Source organism: Oryza glaberrima, chromosome 12 (genome assembly GCF_000147395.1).
Source record: "Oryza glaberrima chromosome 12, OglaRS2, whole genome shotgun sequence".
In the NCBI taxonomy this organism is placed as follows: Eukaryota; Viridiplantae; Streptophyta; class Magnoliopsida; order Poales; family Poaceae; genus Oryza; species Oryza glaberrima.
Window position 1 is genome coordinate 5,297,280 of NC_068337.1, and position 24,785 is coordinate 5,322,064.

The 24,785-nt window shown below is 41.7% G+C and overlaps 1 protein-coding gene and 1 pseudogene across 2 annotated transcripts; one reads left to right on the plus strand and one right to left on the minus strand.

Annotated features, from left to right (window-relative positions):
- Positions 1-395: 395 nt before the first annotated feature.
- LOC127756227 (uncharacterized protein At4g10930) lies at positions 396-8,405 on the plus strand. Of its 2 annotated transcripts, XM_052281624.1 has the most exons (15): positions 396-708; positions 834-976; positions 1,683-1,768; positions 2,309-2,399; positions 2,561-2,610; positions 3,014-3,083; positions 3,183-3,292; positions 3,390-3,455; positions 3,561-4,138; positions 4,533-4,626; positions 4,753-5,932; positions 6,038-6,112; positions 6,267-6,756; positions 7,027-7,661; positions 7,805-8,405. In XM_052281624.1, the coding sequence occupies exons 2-15, from the start codon at positions 908-910 to the stop codon at positions 8,015-8,017; spliced, it is 3,807 nt and encodes a 1,268-aa protein (XP_052137584.1). In that variant the 5' UTR covers positions 396-708; positions 834-907; the 3' UTR covers positions 8,018-8,405. The 2 variants fall into 2 exon arrangements, with proteins under 2 accessions (XP_052137584.1, XP_052137585.1); XM_052281625.1 differs by lacking the exons at positions 396-708; positions 834-976; positions 1,683-1,768; positions 2,309-2,399 and having other exon boundaries at positions 3,386-3,455.
- Positions 8,406-9,050: 645 nt separating this feature from the next.
- On the minus strand, positions 9,051-15,406 carry LOC127756226 (putative disease resistance protein RGA4; annotated as a pseudogene).
- Positions 15,407-24,785: the final 9,379 nt, after the last annotated feature.

The following is a 24,785-nucleotide window of genomic DNA, read 5'->3' on the forward strand; positions in this document are numbered from 1 at the left end:
TTTCTCTCTTTGACCAGGGAATTGTTTAACGTTTTTAGTTGAACAAAAATGCAATACAAATCCCATAGAGTCATACACACAATAATTTACAACTTTGTTCCTCTTAACCCACACCGTCAGCTCCTCATTCTTTCTTTGTGCTGTTTGAGGGAGCTTAAGTAATTGATAGCCAGCTTCTAACTTCTACCTCATTTTCTCAATTATCCAACTATAGCTTTTCAGAATCCGAACTATTCAAATAACTTCTAATTTTAAAAAAACTGCAGCCTACAAAAACTCCTTCAAACATAAATGAATTGTAACTTCCCCCTTCCCTTCTCTCCATCCCCAAAAAGGAAAAAAATCCTCCAGCATCGGAGCCCTCTTTTCTCCTCGATCCGGACCGTGCAACCCTGATCGTACGGCTCCAAGAAAAAAAAAAAACCCAGGTGCGGTGCGGCTCACGTGGTCGAACCGACCGAGCCGCGCCGCCGGCACGGACGCACCTCCACCGACCGCGGCGAGACGACGCCTCCGCCTCCGCCTCCACCCGCCGCCGCGCCGCCTACTTGCCGGCTCGGCTCGTCGGCGCCGGCGTCGGCTCCCGTCTCCGCCGCCTGGCCGCCTTGGGGTCGCCTGCTCTGCCTGGTGGCTACCCCGCCGCCTCATCACCTCGGCGTCGGACAACCCCAATCGGGGTGATTCCGCCCCCCAATCCGATATCCTGCGGTAATCGAGCTCAAGTTCTCCCCAATTCGACGCGGGAGGCTGCAACCAGAGCTCAGCTCTTCCGTGCTTGGATTGGTCATGATTTTTTTTTCTTTTTTGGTTTCTGCTGTTGGGATGATCTGCAGGTGCTCGTTGTGCTGGGCGCTTCTCTGTGGGGAATCGCGAAGGCTCGGCATCTGCAGCTGGTTGATCAGTAGCGATGTCGATGCATATGGATGTGGATGGCGAGTCGAGTGGAGCTCGAGCTCTCGGAGACATGGGCGATCTGGTATGGCAATATGGCATCCCTTCCCCCTTCGCACAGTGTGTAGTTCTTGTTGCTTCGTTAGGTGCTAAACCTTAGGGTTTGCTGCTGGTATTGTCAATTCGAGTTGAGGGGAGCAACTAAACATGGCCGGGTGAATTTGGTTGGGGATGGATACCAGTGCATTAGAAGCTTCTACACCCCCATCTCATAGTTAGATTTATAAAATGTTCTTATGCTACTCATACTACGGTTTGCTCGGAGCAATTCACGAATCGCTATAGTGCTCGTATTATTATTACAGCATGGGCATGTCTCAATTTTGAGTCAATCCCTGTTTGACATTTAATCCAATTTTTAGTTGGAAATGGTCTCTAATATAAGAGAGGCCATACCGCTCTCTCCACCAAGAGTCAAGGGAAAACGGGGGAGGCACTGATAATGTTACTTTGTATTATAATGGCTTTATATTTTCTTGCTCATCCCCTTATCCTTGTGCTACAAGGACTTCCCTTCACCAGCTTTGTTACTCCACTCTTGCAATTCAATGCTGCGAGTTAGTTATGTTGAGGTGGAATGCATTGTTCACCCAAAGAGTAGTAATTGTACTTTGTATAGTAGTTCTATGTTGCTGTGTTCTTGCTTTTGCAGTAGCAATCAACTTTGTACCTTCAGTCCTGATGTAGTTATGTTTTGTGCTTTAACATAGTCCATCCAAACTCACTTGCAGGAAACATATGCATTTGAGAATGAAAGTTGTGGAATTTGTAGAGACATTGTCATTGATAGAGGAGTTCTGGATTGCTGTCAACACTGGTAGGGTTTCATCATGGACCAACAATTATCCAACATATTTGTCACTTCTATAGCATTATTGCATAACTGCTTATATGCATATTGCATTTGGCTCTTGATGGTCAGCGTTATGCAGCTAGGAACTTCCTTGGTCACAATATGTTACTGGAATGTGAATCAGTACAAGATGTCATTTGTTTATTTGATAGTTTCTTGTATGTAAACTAAGCATGTCAGGGCATATTGGTTTTGCCATACAGGTTATCATCATTTGATACTGCATTTCTGTATCCCCTAGTCGTCATTACTTGCTTATCTACTTCAATATTTTTCCCTGCATTTACTTTGTGATGTTCAAGTGTTCTAGTTCCAAATTGGCATTCCGCTCATAACTTTTTTTTATTGTCGAGCTCACGCATTGTATCTTGGTAACTGGACTGCTCATTCTATGTTCTTTGTTTAAAATAATTTGTATCCATATTAGTACTGATATTGTATTTTTCAGTGATAAATGAAGTTTTTTTTAATTCTAACAATGGAGAATTGGATTTCATACACCAGGTTTTGCTATACATGCATTGACAACTGGTCTGCCATCACTAATCGCTGCCCCCTTTGCAAAAGTGAATTTCAGCGTATAACATGCACGCCAGTAAGTGAAAAATATCATTGGTGCTGACATTCTTCCATGGAAGAAAATAAGAAATCCTAATATCTGCGTTGACATTCTTTACATGGAAAAGAAATTTAACTTAATTCCTCAAAAGGTAGAACTGCCATGGAATATAATAGTTTATTTGCTATTTATTAAAGGTGTATGATACCACTGGAGTCAATAATGAAGATGAATACTCTTTAACCAGGTAAAGTTGAAAGTTCCTATATTTTAAGTTTGCATGCATAGTTTAACATCTGTGAGCTTAACTGTCTTACAGTTTGCTTCCCTGTTTCCTCATTAGGTAGGCTCATGCTTTTCCCTGTTTTGGTCTTTCATCTCATAATGATACATGTTCAGCATCGTCATAATTACAAATTTAGTTACGGAATCACAATTCCATTAAAAATTATTTTGAGTCACCTGACCATGTTAATTCTTGTGTATAACTATAATCAATGACATCATTTGCCTGTGACTTCGTGCCATACCATTATTGTGAAGTTCTTCTATGCTTCATAATCTTCCTTCAATTTATTTTCAAGTAATGCACATAGATATAAAATTAATGCCATATTCACACTCTCCAATTTGTATTTCTTATTGTGCAGTGGTGATGATGATTGGTTGCAAGGGGAAAGCAACACTCTTTCCTTCCCATCATACTATATTGATGCAGAAGTAATAATACTCAATAGACTCTTCATTTTCTTTTAAAAATCATACTTATCTATCTCATCAAGATGATTTTGTTACTTGCTGTTTCCCCCCATCCTCCAGGCAGTAGTTTGTTTGGATGATGGTGATTGCAAGATTCGGAGTGGACTTGTGTCAGTGGAGGATGATTCAACTTTTGATACATCAATTGCTTGTGACTCTTGTGATTTATGGTACTTATAGCTATATTATTATCAAATTTAAATGTGTCCACTATTAGTTGAGACTTTATGACCATATTTGTTTTCTGATTACTGATCCTTAAGCCAGGTATCATGCTCTATGTGTGGGTTTTAATCCGGAAATGGCAACAGAAGATTCATGGTTGTGCCCAAGGTAATTCCATTTTTCTTACGTTTCATAACCCCTCACCACTAGTTATCAAGGATTCTTCGTTTGCTCTTCTTTTGTAATAATTAATATATCAATCCTATTTTATAGATGCGTATCTACTGAAGTGAAACACAAGGCAGATGCTATCTTGAAACAAAATTTCAGTGGGGACTGTTCAACTGGTTCTGATAGGACAACTATTGATGCATCATTTTCTGGGAGGGTGTCCGTATCTGTTGCTGATGAAGGTGAAACTGCCCTTGTTGTCTCAATGGTTGGTGTACATTCTGAAATTCGGGATGGTTTGAAGACTGAACAGAAAGGGTTGAATTCCAATTCATATCCAAGCTATTCCAAAGATGATCTGTTGAACAAAACTGTTGCAGATGCCAAAATATTGAGGAACTCAGATGGTTTCAGTATGTCACACAATAGATACTCCGAACTGAACCTTGTCCACACGGTTTCTTCTGAGGCAACAGAAAGGCCATTGGAATTTTCACCAATACGTGAGTCAGCGCATACGTTATTTAGACCAGAGCAGGGTAACATGTCAAATGTACAGGCTCCATCCTGTTCATTTTCACAAACCAGCAAAGTAGCTGAAAATTCAGGAGAGGAGAATGCATTGTTTAGAAACAATGCAAGATCTACTGTCATCGAATCTCCACAACTTTCTTCACCAGGTTTGTTGGTAGTATGCATATTCATGCACAATGTTTGTAAGCCTTATTCATCTAGCTCATCAGAAATTTGCATGCATCAACAGGTGCCTAACTTATTTTTTAACCACCTTATTTGAATGTTTGATCGTACCACCAGTTGTTGATAGGTTGATGTATTTGGATACCGTGGTTTCTGTGCTTACCACAACTATGAAAAGAAATTTCATGTCAACAATTGTTTGTCTTATTCTTTTGCATACCAAGCATCAGCAAGCTGAAAAGTGGCATAATCTTGTTTTTACACAATGCCCATCTTTTTTTTTTCGAACACTACAATGCATTTTTTTTTAGGACTAGACCCTGTAGACATGGCACGGTACAGCCAACATGAATTATTTCTCTTTTATCAATGCAGCTGGCAATGTGGCAAGATCGAACGACATAGATATGATTGATGCAGGTGAGGTTCAGCAGATGAGAAGTGCTCCTGTTGGGCAGTTGACATCCATGTGAGTATCTTTTAAATTGTAATATTGTCCCACAAGATTTACATAGATTGAACAAAACATAGTGTGTTGCATATCTACTTTTCCAGTTTCATTTTAGTAATTTTCCCCTTATTCTTTTTTTTTCAGGCATGATGGAGAATCTATCAGTGACATGGAAGAAGTTAAATACAAGGAATCAGGTGATGAAATTGGTCATCCTGCAAAGAGAGCAAGATCAGAAGTGCCAGAACAGGAAATTAATATGATTGGGAATTCAGGTATTTCTCCAACAGATGATCGTACTACTTCCAGTGCAGCAAAAGCTGCGATTGGTGATACGCCAGAATTTCTCAGATCGGATAAATCTGTTCCTGATATAATGAGCATAGTTGAAGGAGAAGACTACAGCAGAGATCCTGGTAGAGAGTTGGCAAGGCCTGTAGGAAGAAGAGCAGGAGATAAGCCTGGCCTGAGAGTGAAAAAGATTTTCCGGAAGGAAGAAGGAAAAAAATCCACAGCTGTAGTTCAAAAGCTACAACAAGAGATCAGGGAAGTAGTTAGGGACACTGGCACTACAATACTTGAGAAGGAGAACGCTTTTGATGAAAAACTTTTGACTGCATTCCGCGCGGCAATTGGAAAGCCCGCAGATGAACCAGCGGGAAGAGCTAATCTTTCACTCATAAAATCAAGGAGGGCATTGCTTCAGAAGGGCAAGATACGTGATAATCTGACCAAAAAGTTGTATGGATCATCCGCTGGAAGGAGACGAAGTGCATGGCACCGTGATTGGGAAGTCGAATTCTGGAAACATCGTTGCTCTTCAGGGATAAATCCTGAAAAGATCGAGACACTGCAGTCAGTACTTCAGTTACTCAAGAAATCCTCAGAAATGGATAAAGAAATTGCTCAAGATAAGAAGGGAGTGAATACTGACTCCATTTTGTCCAGGGTATATTTGGCTGATGCGTCAGTTGTTCCCAGGAAGGATGATGTAAAACCTTTATCTGCCGTTGCAGGATGCCCACCTAATAATAGCAAGGCACCTAACAAACCCACACCAGGGACTGAAATAACCAAAATCAGTTCACCCAACAGCACTGGGAGAGTGTTGAGTTCTTCAATCATTAGTAAAGAAGCATCTGGCCGAAGAGAGAACAAAAATAGTCAGGCAGCACCTAATCAGCAGAACCAATCTGCTGGTGATATCAAGCATGACAAAAGAAAATGGGCTCTTGAGGTCCTGGCAAGAAAAAATGCCAGTTCTATTACAAGCAAAGACAAATCTGAAGTTGCTGATGATCTCAAGGGAAACTACCCTCTCTTAGTATGTGTCTTCTTATCCTAAAAGATGTTCCAAAAGTTCATTGAAAATTTCTCTAGTATCATATTTTGTTTCTATTCATCTAAAACAGCTGTTTGTTTTTTTCAGGCACAACTTCCTGTCGATATGAGACCACAGCTCACAACTGGCCGTCACAATAAAGTTCCACTTTCAGTTAGACAGGTGATCATTCATGGAGGCCTTTATTATTCATTTGCACCTTTTTAGTCAAGTCAATATTGAAGGCTATTTTGTTTACATAAGATAAATTTAGATTAATTGCACGTATGTATTTTTGTCCAATAGCCAAGTAATCAACTGAAGGTATTTATGTCAGGCACAACTTTACCGCATTGCGGAGCATTATCTGCAGAAAGCAAATTTGTCTGTCATTCGCAGATGTGCAGATACTGAATTAGCCATTGCTGATGCTGTCAATGTAGAAAAGGATATTTCCGAAAGGTCTAGTAGCAAATCAGTTTATGTGAATCTTTGCTCTCAAGCTACTCGTCAACCTGCCAAAGGAAAATCAGAGAATGATGCTTCAGACCTAATTGAAAAAAGTGAATCAGAGAACGGACCATTACCACAGCAAGTTCAAACTGAAAATACTAACATTTGTAACAGTGATACTGAAGAATCTTTAAATAGAACAGGCCACTCTGATCTTCCTGCAAGTCCCATACAAACTATAAAGGGTGAAATAGGTGGAGATCTGGTGCCAGAGAAAACTGTTGGCTTCAGCAACGTGGAAGAAGCACTCAAAATGGCAGGCCTCTTGGACTCCCCTCCTAACAGTCCTGAGAGAAAGAACACCACAATTGAAGGTAATTCTGATACACTTTGTAGGATTTTCTAGGTTGCCTATCTTTGTTTAGTAATAGTACTCTTGTGTTGTTGATTAGCTGCATGCCTGTGTTGGGTTGCGGTATTTTCTGGTGGGCTGCTAGATCGTGTTGATACTTATTTTCTTCTTGATGCGAATATATGCAACCCTCCTGCGTGTTCTCTAAAACAACCCAGATCACTTTCCAATCTTTCCAAATTTTCGTCACATAAAGATTTAAGTGCAAAGGATATTTTGTTTGTTAATGCAGGAGGGTGCATTGTTGATACGGATTCTGAACCCAGCAAAAAATTGCAGTCAACTTCTGATTCAATTGTGAGGGATATATCCTCGCACAAAGATGCTGATGATTCCTCCATGCTAATTGATATTCATGATGAAAATGGTCAAAACCTTCATAGCGTAACATCATCTCAGCAATCAAAACATACTGATGATGAGCATCAGAAATTGATACTCGGAGAGGAATCTACGGATGTAACAGCAAATAAAATTGTCTCAGTGAACTTGGATGAAGCTGGATGTAGTGCGGAACACGGAAACTCAAATGGGTCAAATAAAGAAATTCCAGCTTACACGAATACGCCTGATGAAGGTGCTGGGTATGTGGGGGACGCAAAAGAGGTGAAAGTGCCAGCAAGTGATTCGTGTAACCAAACTTGTCAGGCGAATAGCTCTCCGACAAAAAGTAAAAAGGACAGGAAGATACCGATCTTGGACTCCACCGAAGAGAGATCCTGCTGTAACAATGCGGAGTTGAACAATGGACTTCCGAACAGAAACAAGTTGTCCACCGATCTAGCCCAAAGTGGGGATGATTCAAAGAAGTCAGCACGGGATCCAGATAATCACAAACCAGATTCTTCTGGTTCTATACATAAGAAGGTAAAACAACTTGTATGTTGCACAACATTGTATGTGTTTCGCTACCAGTTGGTGTTGCATGGTACTCCCTCTGTTTCATATTATAATTATAATAAGTCAAACTTTTTTTAAAACTGCTTTGTTTGACATGCCAATGTATGCAGGTTGAAATGTTCGTGAAAGAGAACATCAGACCACTTTGCAAGAGCGGTGTAATTACCGTCGAGCAGTATAGGTGGGCCGTCGCGAAAACAACAGATAAGGTCATGAAATACCATTCTGACGCTAAAAATGCAAACTTTCTGATCAAGGAGGGCGACAAGGTCAAAAAACTCGCCCTACAGTATGTTGAGGCAGCTCAGCAAAAGGTTACATGACACAGTCGAACCCGTACAAATGTGGATCGTGTCAATTGCCAAAATGACAATTCAGCAATTATACATAAACCCTGCAGGGGCATGGTCAAATGTAATTCGTCGTCTTTTTTTTTTTTTTTTTTAAAGACGACTGGCTATTCTTCGAGATTGCCATTGCGACTTGCGAGTGGCGACTGCATCACTGAATCAAAGGTAAAAGGGACAAAAAGATTGGGAGGGGCAAAACCCAAAAATTAGTTTAGACCATATGAAATCTTAAAATTGTTAGGAAGAATTTCGATAACTGTAGATTTACACGTGCTTCAGACTAAATTAAGAAGTGTGCAGCTCGTATTTAGTTGATCGTACTGAGCAACCAAGACAACGTATGATCAACATTTGACAATTCCAGGTCGTGTTTGACGTGGAGAATTTCTCCACACTGGCAAGTGAATGAAACGCAAGAGCCATTTCAATGAGCTGCTCCTGACCTGTATTCATGCCTGATAGGGCCACCACCTTTAAAAGAGCTCTAACATTAGTGTACATTAGCTTTAGGCTCTAAACTTTCTCGGCTTTCTGCATATTAACTGTCTCCTGTTGGATGGTACAGTGGTCAGTAAAACCGAGATTAGTAATCGATTGTGATTCAGATAGAGATCATAAGGCTTGTCATGACGCAACCTCGTATAAATTGAAATATATTTTGACGCGCCCTAGCCTTAGCTAGTACAAAGTGAGTACGCACTGAAACAAAAGTGTGTTTTTATCTGGTGCAAACTTTAATCTACTACTAGTGTTTGGTAACAACATACATGAGGAAGCTATGAAAAACTATTTAAAAGGAATAGCTTATCAAACATGTCACTATGTCAGGTTCAACAAGGCACGAGCTGAAACGAGAATTTTTTGAAACATTCAATTTTGCTATGATTTACCCCTTTCTATCAAAATATATTTTGAGACATTGCAAAGATGAATATATATACTAAAACAGAGACAGTCCAGCACTATACACGAGGACTTAAAGGCATACAAGCTGTACTAGTAATTTGATCCCAGGAAGGCATTAAATTTTACAGACAGCCTCAAGCACCAGTAATCATTCATCATTGACATACAAACCAAGACTGCACATTCAAATCTACATTGTCCATGAGATCTCCAAGAACAAAAAACTTTGGTTCTCCTGCTGGTACTGCTGCATGCATGCACTTGCACGCGTTAAACTGAATTGTTTCTTGTTGTGAATGCATAAAAGATGGAACAATCATCCATAGAAAACCGTCATCAATAAGCCGAGATGGAAGAATATGGTCTGCTATACTTTCCTGGCAACGCATGAAGGATTTGGCAACAGACGAATAGAAGTGGAGTAAGAAGCCAAAAGAATGTTAAGAGAATCAAATATCACTTTGAAGTTGTTTGCTCAAACTTTTCAGCATCTAACGACCGCAAAACTGTCTAGATAAATATTGTTTCAAAAAAAAAAAAAGGGAAGAACTTTTGCCTGTGGCTCAGCAGTGGGGCATTACCTCAATATTTACTGGAGCAACAACCGTCTAATAACTGGTGTTTCGTAGAGAGCATTTGTTCACTGAACCAGCCGTGATACTGACCCAATTCCCTGGACATGTTTTGATTCGTCCAACCAGGAAAATATTTCTTCATCGCCCGCATGCCTGTTAATAAAGATATATTATTATGACACATCTTTTTAGATGAACAACGTAAGTGTGAACAACGTATTGTAGGATGGAAGCAAAATGTAAAATTAAACTTATAATTCCCATCACGCAAGGAGCGAAAGCACTCATCCATGAGTATGGTACTAGATAAAATTGCATAACTAGAGTAAAAAATGGTGCAGGAAATGAAAGGAACATTTAAGATAGCTATAGAGAGAGCTAAACTCGTACAGCAAACAAAGATTGACTTAGAAAAGAACATTATCCTTTTATTTACTTAAAAAGTTACTACAATCTAACATGGAGGAGCAGTTGTTGATGGAAACTGTAAACATTTGTGTGAAGCTTGCACTTCACTAGTTCAGAACCTAACGTGTAGCTTCATTTGTGTCTTTTGGGGCTACCAAATATGGTATATTGAGAAAAAAAGGTAATTTTGAATAATGAATCTCTAAGTTGTCACTATATAGTACTGAAATTTAAAACATAGACCACTTATCGGTATTTAGGAGGATCAATGGATCCAACAGTACTATTTTCATTCAGCCTTTTGATGATGTAATTATATTTTTTCTATTTCGCATTGATATTGTTGCCTCAAGAAGACTTAGGATACTATGCCATTCTTTTATGAGGGGAAAAAACAGTTTCCTTGATGGATATTGTGCAACTTTATCGATGCTATATATGCATGTGCAATTGATTGTTCAGAGTTTTTGTAAAAGAAATGATTATTCAGAGTAAAAAGAGGAATTTATTGTTTTATCAATCCGCAAGGGCTGAAACATACCTTAATCTCATCTTAGTCTCTCCGTAGCATTCCTTTCCCATGATGAAGAACGAGTCTCCTGTCATAGGTTTGCAGTCAGTCATCAGTAAGTGGCAACCATAAATAAATACATGAAGTAACGGCAGTGGGACTTAAATATTTGATCTTAAAGCAGATGACAGTGTAAGCTTGAGTGATGATAACAAAAGAAAGCTAAATCAGGGACATTGCATCATACTCTTAACAGTCAAAAGACGATAGTAGGTGAAAAGGGTAACAAAGAGCAGTGAATTGACTATGACATCAAGCAAGCACGCTTCAAAGCAAGCAAGAATGTGAGTGTTGAAGGTGGAGATACCTATTCTCACTCTAAGGATGTGGGCAATCTTGTTTCTTTCAGGGATTCCATGTTTTCTAAATTTCTTCTCCCACTCTGAACCACATCGCCAAATATCAAGCTCCAACAGGGAGGTGGGCAATTCTGGAAGTGAACCGAGGAGTTGGTCAACACCTGATAGCTTCAAATACTGGAGGGAGGTTAGGTCTCGCATACTCAGTGGGAGCAATTCCAAGGTCTTGACTTTGCATATGATTAAGGATTTAAGGGATGAACTGTTCTGTAGTAGCGAACAATCAGGTAAACTCTCCATTTGTGACGCATCTTCAATTACTAAGCATTCAGTGTGGCAGAGACTCTTGAGAGGATCAACAAGCAACAGGGATGGAAGATCAATTGTAAGACGGCTGATATACAGGGAGCTTCTTGAATCCACCAGATGCTCTTCTTCACAAGCAGATGCATATGGATTTACGGATGAACCAAATTTTATGAGTTTAGCACATCTGATAGTTAATTCAGAGAGGGATTGAAGGGATCCAAGCCCCCCCAAGGTTGACAGATTCTCACATCCCTCTATAGAGATATTCTTCAACGAGGTGAGATTACTGAAAGCTTCTGCAGAGGGGAGGGATACCAGGTTCGAGCAATTACTCAAACTCAACGTGTAGAGGGATGGAAGGGATTCAAGCCCACCCAAGGATGACAGATTCTCACATCCCTCTATGATGATGTCCAGTAGCGAGGTGAGATTACTGAAAGCGTCTGCAGAGGGGGTGGATACCAGGTTCGAGCAGTTCTTCAGACACAACATGAAGAGATTGGTGAGTTGATGCTCTTGCAGTGACCCAAACAATGTACGCTCATAGTCGCCACATGATCTTATCAATAGATGTTGAAGTGATGATGGCAGGAACTTTTCTCCAGCACCTCTCAATGCCCTCAATTTCGGACAGTCCAAGATATCTAGAAATGTGAGTGAATTCATTGCTTCAAATGGTATCGATGCAGACTCCAGATGTATACAGTTGTTGATGCGCAGGTTTCTTAGAGCTACCATGTGCTGCTTCTGCTCAAAAAAGCTGTCTTCCAGGGAACATTTGATAACCTGGTCGGTCACTCTCGATGCATAGCTTGCCCATCCTTGGAAGTTTAGTCCAATTAACTTTCTTTATTTGAAATGATAGCAGACTAGGAGGTAGAAGAGGTAATTCCTGCAGCTCTGGGCATTGTTCTATTTCCAGACTAAGAAAATTTGGAGGTAGCAACAGCTCCATGGAACTACTACTAGACATATGAGAATGCCGGCCAATCTGCTGTAGCTTTGGAAGATTTCTCAACAAAAGATATCTGAGCAGTATTAGCTCTCCAAGTGACGGTAGTTGTTCCCAGTTTATACAACTTTCTAATTTGATTGATACCAGTTTTCTGACAGAAAGGTTCTCAATCCAAAATGGTACGACGCGCCCTTCATAGCCACAAATTCTTAGTTTCCTGATATTAGCGTGTGGCTTAAGGTGATGAAGAACCAACTCATCTATACTGCCATGTTCACCAGTATGTGGTGACCAATGAAGAGATAACGAACAGAGATGCTGTTTTTCGTTCAATTTGGCATTGATGGCCTCTTCATGGTTCTCAATATTCTCAAGACCAAGAACATTTAGCTCACGAAGACAATGTAAGTTCCTGATTGAGCTCACTTTGTTGTCCCTACTTTCTTTCACATGGTATATACTCAATCTCCGAATTTATTCGAGTCTGCTTATAGGCAGAATACCAGAAAAATTGTACGTATCTGAGTCATTAAAACCATAGGCTACATGTCGCAAACGGTAAAGGTTCACCATAAATCTCTCTTGTTTTGCTACACACAACAAGCTCCTACAACAAGGAAATACCATCGTCGGGCTAGAAATCGAAAGTACCAACAAGTGATAAAGTTTGGCAACATGATAAATCCCTTTTGATGACATGCCAGATATATTAATGTAGCGAAGGTGTTTCAATCTTCCAAACTTGCTGGAAAAATCAAATCTTATTCTCAACCTTGAATGAAATAGCCGTAATGATTTTGTACTTTCAATGATATTTTGAAGTGTATACATTGTATCCTTATCAACCACAGATATAGTATCAATCACAGATAAAGTATCAATTACGATACTTCGAAGATTCTTAAATTGGGATATTTTCTTTACCACATCGATAGAAAATTGAGGAATGCATGAAATGCATATGTGTCTGACTGTGTCCTGTATATCTTTAAACCTGATAGGATTAGTTATTCTTGCACATTCACCAAAGGATACATTTCTTGCTAATTCATGCATTAAGTCATGCATGACATAGTATTCTTTATGGTCTAGACCATACGTATAAACTCTGGACTTCACATCAAAGAATGATTTTCTAGTTAGGTCAGCCAATATTCGTTCTCCAATATCCTCAAAATTTAATGTCTCACTTGGGGCCTGCGAGATCAATCCTGAACACATCCACATATGCACAAGATCTTCCTTGTCAAATTCGTGGTCCTCAGCAAATAAGCTACAAAACCTAAAGCAAATCTGTAACTCAGTTGGAAGATGTTGGTAGCTTAATTTGAGAACCTTCATAATGTCAATGTCAGACCCTTTAAAATGCTCCAAGTGTATGTGCAAGAAATTTTCCCAGTATTCAACGGTCATGTTACCTTGCAAATGTCCACAGGTGACCTTAATTACCAAGGGACATCCTCCCAGTTTCCTTGCAATTTTTTCTCCAGTCTTTTTGAAGTGGCCATAGTCTTGCAAATTCAAACCAGAAAACACATGATGATTGAAGAGTTCAATATTTTCGCCTTCTTCCAGTCCTTGTAATGTCAAGCAATCTCTTGCAACTCCCATAGCTTTTGCAGCCATGTCTGCCACGGATGCCATACGGGTCGTCAACAAAATTTTGCTCCCATTCTTTCCGGACCGCAGAGGAGCAAACAACTTTTCCCATTCATCTCTTTTCCCTTCTTCCCAAGCGTCATCCATGATAAGAAGAAACTTAACAGAGTTTAGTTTCTCTTTAAGATCTTGCTGTAGTGGTTCCAAATGTTTATTGCTAGGTTCTTTCCTTGTAGCAGATTCCAATATTTTCCTTGTCACTGAGGTTGCGTCAAAGCTAGTTGATACAGTAATCCAAATGACCTGGAAATGCTTTACAACCTCTTCTTGTTGACATATGCTTTGAGCCAAAGTAGTCTTCCCCATACCACCATGACCAACTACTGAGAAGATAGGAACATAATTAGCACTAGGCACAATTTCAGACTCTTTAACTGATGTGTCCTTGGTCAACCACTCAATAATCCTTTTCTTCTCCGATTCTCGGCCAACAAACTTATCTGCAGTTAACATGGAACCTGTCTGACGATCGTTGCTGCTAGCCAAATGTTCCAGCTTTTGACTGCTGGAGGTGCCTCCATCGAGGCATCTCACAATTTCAAGAAATTTTGTGGTACCTGCAGCAGCCTTGTCTAAACCATCCATGGCTTTCTTTAGCCTCTTGAGTGTACCACGGTGAGTAAATTGATTCACAGACTTATCCAAAACACTGACATCTTTAATGGATTTAACAACTTTATGCTTCCACTTAGCAAGAGGTGAGCCCCAGTCACTAATCTTGTAATCCTTGGCTTTCTCCTTAAGCTCATAGTACTCGAGCTCATCGATGGCGTCCTCAGCTTCCTCGACTGCATCCCTGAGCTTCCAGAACCACCGATCAAGCGCTACGCTGTGTTCCTTGAATTGATCTGGATTGACGACATCAAGCACTGCTTGGATCTGCAGCATCCCTTCCTCTAGCTTGTTCTTCATCTCCTCCATGCTTTTAGCGCTGAGGTAGCCATCAAGGTAGTTTAAGGCCCTGGTGATAATCTCCTTGATGACAGGAGCTGCCACTGATTTCCCTGCAAACACCACCGCAGCAGAAGTAGCCATGGCGGCTTGGAGAACTGCTGGTTGCTAGGGAAAGCTTTTGTTCAAAGATATGTGGAGTGGAGATGATGTAGAGAGAGAAAACAAACACAGGTGGTGCTCGAACTACTTTCTCTTTGAAATGGATTGAGTAAAGTTCTATATTCAGTTTGTGGTTGCTGTTTGTGCTGAACTATGCTTATTCTTTAAAGTGTTGTACAAGAAAAAAAGTTATAACTGACCCGGTCTGTTTTACAGATCAAATTACGGTCAGATACAATATGTTATTATCCAACTATCATGTGTCTTTTAGTTGTTTCATATTTTCATAATACAATAATATCATCATTTGCAACATATAGATTTAAATAACAGTAGTTTGCCAAACACCGAAATATCCAAAAGCTGTTGCACTAAACAAGATTGTCATAATCCACCATAGTACGAAACAAAGGCAAAAAGAAAGATTAGGAAGCTTCACACCGATTTTCAGTTGTCCCCATCCATCTTGTGGGGACCAAACAATTTGAGATAGAGACAAGCGTTCCAAGTTAGTGCTAAGTACAATTTAAGCAGAGACCCATCGGTTGCCCAAGAGCTTTGTTAGTGACAAAAAAAAATAATAAACCGTGGGATCGATCCATTCAGGGTCTGAAATTTAAACCGTGAGAGCGCACCTGGTCGCGGATCGGATCGAGGTACCCACGACGGAGGATGGATCCAGTCTTGACTTCTCCCCGTTGGCAGGCACGCGCTTAGATCGGACGGGAGCCGGCCGAGACGGTGGCTTATCGAGGTTGGGGGCGCAGAGCAGAGGTGGCTCCGGCAATGGTGCACGACGGCGGCGACCATCGCGGCGGCGGCGGTGGTCTCAACTCGGCTAGTCGGATAGAAATGAGAAGAGGAGTGTAGGGCACTGACAGGTTGGGCCCATATGTCAGTTGATGCCTATGATGAAAGTAGTATAAAGCACCAACCGGATTGGCTTTGGGTCTATCTACAAACAGGGAAAATACATGTCCTTATGGTCTGATGGTAAATTACTAAATTATGCTGTGAATTTATTTATAAAATGCACCTTTAGATTTATTAACTCGTTTTAATTTTAAATATCGGTCTATCAGGTACGACCAGTAATATGGTGGGTGCTCTAAGCACCTTATGTGCACCGTTGATACGGATTCTGAAACCCAGCAAAAAAATTGCAGTCAACTTCGGCATGTGATGGGGGGCGCAAAAGCCCTTTTTTTGACAAATTGACCCTTTTGGAAAACTTATTTCGAAACTAACCCCTGTCAAAAACTTCAACCAAAAATAAGCCGTCGGCTCAGCGCCAAACACATGGCGCTGAGGTTGGCCGTGTCAGCGCCAACGGTCCTGGCGCTGATACCGTGCCACCGTGACGGCCGGGCCGATCCCCCAGCTGACGTGGCAGCTATCTCAGGTGCGCTGGCGCTGAGGTTGGACATGTCAGCGCCATTTTCCCTGGCGCTGAGGTCCCAGCCCTGCTAAACTTAGCAAAACTGCAGACTTTGCACACAACACAGGCAGACATCACATCACAGAAATTCACAGGCAGTAATATATCCAGAGAACCATACAAAACATACATCCATCCATCAATCCCAACATCATTCCATACATCCATAGAATCCATCAATACATCCATACATTAAGTCCATACATATAAGAAATAAAAACATCTGATCCATCCTTCCATCCATCCATACACAACATAAGCAAAAGTCGTAGTCCATACATCCATCGAACCATGCATCAAGTCCATCCATCTATCCATCCATCCATACATTGAACCATGCACTCACCTCCTCCTACCTCTAGTGCGAGGACGAGGCACGTCGGGGGTGTACCTCCAGTCCTGCGAAGGAGCCCACCGGCGTCGTGGTCGAGACGGGCCGGGTTGCGAGAGATCCGGCTGTGACGACTCTGGTGCGTCCTCCAGCTGCGAGGGACCGAGCTCATCCACCTCCTCTTCTTCCTCGTCATCCCCTTCTTCCTCGTCATCTCCTTCTTCCTCCGCCTCCTTGTCTTGCTCGCCCTCCTCGTCACCCACCTCCTCTTCTTCATCCCCCTCTTGGTGGGCATGAGCATGTTCGACCACATCGGTCGACCTGCAGCCGAGCCTTGCTGCCAACTTCCGACACCGCTGCCGTAGTCTCTGTATCAAAAATAATCCCTATTAAGTTATCAATTTTGGAAGAAAACAACGTAGTTTCATCTCTTATTCCAACGATTACCTGTAGGGCGTTGCAGAGGGTGCCGCCCTTTCCTTCGGAGCCAGGAGCCGTGCCTAGCGCCACTCCCGCGTCGTTGACGGTCCGCAAGAGCTCTCGAGCCTGCAGGATTGAAATGAAGTAAGTCACAACATTTATGGCGTTGAAATGAAGTAAGTCACAACATTAATGATAGAACTAACCACTCTGTCGCGAACAGGTCCCGTCTCGACCGTGGTACCTTGACAGGTACGAGTATCGTACTCGTTTTGCTCCTCAACATCCTCGGGGTCATCCGCTATGTCGGCTAGCGTCCAGGCCGGACGTAGGACAAGACGGTAGGTCCTGTGGAGCCACGCCAAGTACACATCGAACTCCGTCCTGTTGTGCTGACCCTGGTCTGGTACATATAGTTAGCGACAATATATCATATACAAGGGGTTTTTTCTTGATCATGATCTATCTCTATGTACAGTGTGAAACAAACAGAAAAAAAAATGGTCATCAACCGCTGAATCATGATCTCTCTCTATGTACAGTGTGAAACAAACAGAACAAAAAAAATGGGGTTTTTTCTTTTTTGTGTGTGTTTCATTTGAGATATCTCTATGATGGTTGATCTATCTATACAGAATCAAATCAAAGAAGAAAAAATAAATTCATCAAAGAAAAAAAAATTGGAATATTGTTGATGCTAACCTCTCCGCTCGCAATCTGTGGAGCCTGGTGCTTCTCCTCGTAGAAGTCCTCCAACCCCGGAAAATGCTCCATCCTGCAAATGAAAATGGAATCATTAGTAATTGCAAAAAAATTAAATGGAAAAATCACAATGAGAACGGAAAGGAGGACAACAGAAAGTAAACATTGAAGCAACAATATGAACTTAACAAATGTAATGCAAACTAAATTTAAAACATTAAAAAATATGAATGTCATCCAATCCCACCTGTGTGCTACCCTCACCACCTCCCCCCGTCCTACGGTGCTTTTTCGGTCGATCCTTAGACTTGTCTCGCTTCGGGCACCTAGTTTTCTTATGGCCTAGTTCGTGGCATAGCGAGCATCTATTTTGCATGACCGGCTCTGAATTTGTATTGTTCGGCTTTTGTGACCGTCGGTTGGCTGAGCCTTTGTACGCTTTGTCCATGTCGTTCTTGAACCTTCTTGTCCTTCTTCTTCCTTGTGTGTTGTTCTTCAATGACAAGTCGGGAACGAAGAACTCTCCATCATAACTTGGCCACTGCGATGGATCTAGGTAAGGTTCAAACCTAGGGGAGTACGTGTCCTGCACAGCCTTATTGAAAGCTTCATAACACATTCGGGGGGCCACCTCCACATCCAAACCTCGCAACTTACAAGCGGTTATCATGTGGGAGCATGGCAAGTGATGGAGCTGAGGGAACTGACAACTACATGTGTTATCTCTCGCAACCACGACGTAGTGACGTTCACCCCATTGCACCCCAGCCGCCGTGACTCCGCCTTGCTCGCTGACCTCATACTTCATCGAAGGGAAATCAAAACATGCTGCTCTTTGCCCCAAGGTTCGTCTTTGCTGCTCCTCCAACATGTCCTTAATTTTTGTGGGCCACTTCTTTCCACTCAAGATATCTACAGTTGCCTCTTTGTGTCTATCAACAAACCAACTATTGCACTTCGAAAATGTGTATGCCACAATAACTGTAACCGGCAGTTTCCGAATGCCTCTCAATACATTATTGAAACTCTCGGCCATATTACTAGTCATGATGCTATGGCGACGTCCGTTGGTATCAAATGCTCTTGCCCATTTGACCTTAAGTGCCATATGGTCTTCTAGCCACTTCTTTGGCCTCTCTCCGACCACACCCAAGAGGTGTTTTATCTCATCTAGGAACAATGCTTTCTCATTTATTTGACATATGCGCTCAAGATCTTTCATCTGATCAGTCATAGCTCCAGCTGTGTAGAAGTTAGCACAGAAGTGTCTCATGCACCACCTGTGGTGAATGGTTAGGTGATGAGGCATGCTGTGGTTGATGGAATTCAAAATGCCAGGGTGTCTATCAGAAATTATACACACTTCTCTATTAGGACCGATCAGCTTGTGTCTCAACATGTTGATGAACCACTCCCAGTTGGATGTATTCTCCTTCTCTACCAGAGCAAACGCCAAGGGAACAAGATGTAACCCTGCGTCGACCCCTATTGCCATGAGCAATGTACCTTGGTATTTACCAGTTAAGAAAGTGCCATCAATTGCTAGCACCGGCCTCAAGTGCTTGAATGCTTCTATGGACTGGCCAAATATCCAATATGCACGTCCAAATACTCGCCTCTGTACTCCCTCCACCATCCTTGACTTCTCGGGGTGAGCCTCAACACGGAAATGCATGGTAGGGTTCTTTGCTTTTATGGCACGCAGCAGTGTAGGCAAGCGAACATACGCCTCGTCCCAATCTCCCCAAATGACCTTCATAGCAACTTGCTTAGCACGCCAAGCTTTGCCATATGTAGGCCAATAGTGCCAGATTTGCTCAACTGCCTCGACAATAGCTGCAGGAGACAAAGTTGGTTAAGCTCGCACAAATGCCTGTAACCTATTTCCAATAAACCTCGAAGTAAGTTGCAAATGCTTGCCGGTTACTTCCACACTACAGCATGTGTGGTCTTCGTCCACCCTAGTCACCCGCCACCTATCTCCTCCACTCTTCCTTGCATTAATCTGCCATTTGCAACGGCGATTGAGACAAGCCACAGTATACTTTACTGACGCGTTAGATTCCTTGACATGGTAAGGCCGGTGGACACGGATAGAATAACTCTGCAGCCATATCTTTAGATCTTCCATCGATCGAAATTCCAACCCCTTCCTTGGTTCATCACACATTGGTTCGAAGGCACCGTCATATTGTGGATCCCCATCAGCAATTGCTAGCCTGGATCTGGTAAGATCCTCGAATTGTGTTATTTCAGGGTTTCTACCCACCAGTTTCTCAAACACAGTCCTTTCATGCTCCGACATCTTACGCACTGGACGATCATCATCGGAGTCAGAAGCGGAGTCATCCAATTCATCCTCTGTATCATACTCTAACCAGCCTGGGTTCAATCCACTGCGTATCATAGCCTCCTCACACTCCTGTCGGGTATAGAATTTCAGCCTAACCAACTCCCTTAGGCCCAAACTTACATTCTTAGCATTTGCTTCTTCCTCAGGCAACTCCACATCATCTCCTACCTCCCGACCATCCTCAACATCTCCTTCCTCTCTTACCGATACATTCTCCTCCACATTAACTTCCTCCCTTAATGGCACATTGTCCTCTGCATGTACTTCCTCCCTTACCGGGACATTCTCCTCCCCATGTACTTCCTCCCTGACCTCCACATCCACCATATCATTTACTCCCTCGCCCACCTCCACGTCTTCCTCAATTAATTCTTCCTTCCTACTACACCTCTCCGACAGTTCGTGAGAACTAATGGGTGATTCTATGAGTGGACTTTCATTCAAGTCTACAAGTTCTTTCTTCCCTTTCCTACCTTCTTTCTTCCATGCAAACACCTCAAGAGCTTTGAAATGTGACCCCAATACTATATCTATATATGTTTGCCATTCGATCTCTTCATTCAAGTCTAACATAAACTTATGCGACATGACACCGCCGCCCACATCGTATCTCCCTTGCATACCAACCGACTCATCACTCCAATCCAATTCATGCTTAATGCGAGACATTAACTCCTCAAATGTAGGCTTTGCATGAAACACTAACTGTCTAACAATCATTCCCTCAAATTGGCTTCCACCGGTACTTTCATCTACCACACAACCACCATAATGAAGCCGGACCAATCTATCCATCTACAATATTTAACCCATAGATAAACATTAATTAATTTAAAAATAATCTCTAAATACCATAGCAATCCCAAAACTTCCAAACCTATCAACATGTCCAACTTTTCCATAAAACACTACCTAATTGTTTCAACTCAAATACTACACTTTATTCATAAAAAAAATTCCCTTCTCCTACATAGTGCCTAGACCTCATCACACATCAACCCCTTGCATCCATTTCAATCACCACACATCAATCCAACAAAGCCCTAACCATCACCACACATCTTTCCAAAATATAGGTTCTCAATTCTACAAATCAACATGAACCAAATGGAGCAAGATTAATATGTGTCTTCCGCACTACATCCCCACCCACATTATCCAATTAACATCCCAATCCGAGCCAATAATTAACAAACCATGGTTGGAACCAAAACAATGCGAAATATCCAATAAAACATGGGGAAAATTAGGGTTTCTAGAGGAGTTTACCTTCTCAATCGATCCCCAACTCAATCCCGACGAAATCCCCTTCGATTTGAGTGGATTTGGGAGAGATTTGGTGAGGGGAGAAGAGAGGGCGACGAACCCTAGCGCGCGCGGTGGGGGAGAAAAGAGGAGAGGCTAGTCGGGTGCGGCCTCGGCCAGGCTCTAACTACCAAACCTCAGCGCCAGGCCCGTTGGCGCTGACGTTTGGCACCTTAGCGCCAAAGCGGTTGGCGCTGAGATTAGCCATCACAGCGCCGAAGCGGTTGGCGCTGAGGTAGTTGCCACGTCAGCTGGGGTATCGGCCCAGCCGCCACGGTGGCACGATGTCAGTGCCATGCCCGTTGGCGTTGACACGCCCAACCTCAGCGCCAAAAGCATTGGCGCTGAGAAAACGGCCTATTTTTGGTTGAAGTTTTTGGCAGGGGTTAGTTCTGAAATAAATTTTTGAAAAGGGTCAATTTGTCAAAAAAGGGCGCAAAAGAGGTGAAAGTTGCAACTCGCAACTCGGCTAGTGGGCTTGGTCTCAAAAAAAAAAAAACTCGGCTAGTGGGCTTAATGAGAAGGAGTGTGTGAGACTGACACGTTGGGCCCACGTGTCAGTTGATGCCTATGTAGCTCTACGGAATTAAGGATGAAAATATAGGTTACGCTTGTAAACTGCGAGACAAATTTATTAACCTAATTAATCTGTCATTAGCAAATATTTTCTGTAGCATCATATTGTTAAATCATGGCGTAATTAGGCTCAATAGATTTGTCTCGCATTTTACATACAAGCTATGCAATTGGTTTTTTCTCGTCCACATTTAATGCTACATGCATGTGTCCAAAGATTTGATGTGACGGAATTTTGGAAGTTTGAAGGGAACACTGCCATAGTACATAACAACCACCTGATCTTTTCTAGTCCATCCGTCACATAATATAGCAACCTAGTTTAGTTCCCCAAAATATCACATCAAAATTTAGTTCCTCAAAATCTTTGGACACGTGCATGGAGCATTAAATATAGATTAAAAAAACTAATTGCACGGTTGGGGGGAAAATCGCGAGACGAATCTCTTGAGCCTAATTAGTCCATGATTAGCCATAAAGTGCTACAATAACCTACATGTGCTAATGACGGATTAATTAGGCTCAAAAGATTCGTCTCGCGGTTTCCAGGCGAGTTGAAATTAGTTTTTTCATTCGTGTCCAAAAACCCCTTCTAACATCCGGTCAAACATCTGATGTGACACCCAAAAATTTTATTTTTGCGAACTAAACAGGGCTTAAGATCGGATGAGACATTTTACATTACAATAAAAATTTTCATTATACTATAAAATGTCTCATCCTTGTGGAATGAAGGGAGTAATTGATACATATTTTATCTTGGTTTTTAAGATGTTGCTCTACAAATATTAAACAAATATTAAACTTGTAATAATTAAAACTTTTTAATTACGTGGTAATAATTTTCTTATTTTAGGTGTGTTAATTTAATCTTTATCAGGTTTGCGAAAGTTTCTGTAGCCTAGTGGTTAAAAGAGTCTCAGTAGCACATGAGGTCCTGGGTTCGACTCCCCATGGGAGCGAATTTCCTAGGATTTAACAGCGTTGTGCTTTCAGTGGTAGGCGACAGGGAGTCAAGTTTCCCAGAATTTAACGACGTTATGCTTTCAGTGGTAGGCGACGTACCCGTCAACAGCGAGGCTCCTGTGGTGACTTCATCAATCTCAAGGATTTGCCGGCCAAGTCTTCGAAGATGCTCATAAGGGTAGGGTTTGCGTGTGTGCGTTCATAGGGATGAGTGCGCGTGCGTTGTGAGTGTCTGTGTTGTACTGTGTAATTCTCGAAAAAAATAATCTTTATCAGGTTCGAACGGATAGGTCCATGAATTTGTAAAACTAGATGAAACCCCGCGCATTGCTGCGGGAATTTAGTATGATAACAATAAAAAAATAATGTGTAAAATAGCTAGATAACATCAGATTAAATAAATTAACGTGTAAGATAGCTAGTACGTAGAATGGTGATTCAAACGTAAAAAGTAAAGTAGTATGACTTTATGGAAGAAGAAAAGTAGGGAGATAGTTTGGACCGTAGATTAATCATCTAAAGGCTAAAAACAATTGATGTGATATGACTTAATTATTGGAGAAAAGGAGAAATATAATTTGGACCATAGATTAATTATTTAAGCAGTAACTAAGTGAGGATGAACTATATAAGTATATAGGATATCATAAAACATAATAAAGATATACATTGAAACATTATGTGAATTATGTTGGATGATAATTTAACATGTTTGTATTTGAAAAGCTCTTAAATTATAAAAACTATAAAGATATAGCATATTTGCATCATGTTTAAATGTGATGATTGTTAGTGGATGATGATGTAGCATGTTGTTAATTAGTGGATGATGATGTGGCATCTTGTTAGTAGATGATGATGTGACATTTTTACTTAAGCTTAAAGAGTTAGTGGGGGATAGATTTATAGTAAAATAGGACAAACTCATTGAATCATGTCCAAACCTCGGTTGACCGGTCCGGCAATGTGGCGCTCCACATTACACAGTATCAGGAAAAGAAATATTTACTGCAGCTATTCCCTTCTCTTTCTCATTTTTTCCCCCTTTTGTCATATAAGCACACACATTATATTTTCTTATACATAAGCAAAAAATTTACCCAACGTTGAGGGAGGTTAGGGAGACGATCAGAAAGCATCCCAGCCGACCATCCCCGATCCGACGGTTCACATTCACTCTCACCTCACCTGCCCTCGTTTCTTCCGTCCCCTACACACCTACCCGAGGAGGAGGCGGGGTGGCCATGGCGGCGGCGGAGAAGAAGCCCGTTCTTTACAGCGAGTGGATGAGCTCGTGCTCCTACAGGGTCCGGATCGCCCTCAACCTCAAAGGTAACCGGCAAAACCAGTGGCCGCGTCTACTGCTTGCTTCTTGGATGGTGGATTCCGTTCCACGCCCTCGGGGGAGATGGGGATAATGTGGCCCGGTTTCTTGGTTTGATTGGATTGGGGGAAATTGATGTTGTTATGAGAAGAACGCTTAGTTAGTTCGGAGGATCGGAGGAGTGTCTAGGATTGGATGGATTGGGTGCTTCAAACCTGCAACTGCAAGTTACACATGTGTCTCGGCCACTGGGTGAAAAGAGACTTAATTGTGATTATTAAAGATTCACTAGCTACTGGGTTTTAGCACTAGTATTATGTCGACTACTAGTAATATGATGCAGTTCGTGTATCGAGTTCTTCAGTCTGACGAGAATTCGATGTTGTGTTGGCTAGGTAGCTTGTCAGCAATTTACCAGTTGTATATGGGCAATTTTTTTTCGACGCGGAGGGATATGTGGATTCCAGTTATTATATTAGTTCTTTGCAAGCTACGGGATTCAGGAGTTACAGCTGAAACTTGAATGATTTACTCTGTGGTTGTTGTTTTGGAGCTACCAAATAACCTAGTGATCGATTGGAAGTTTGTGGT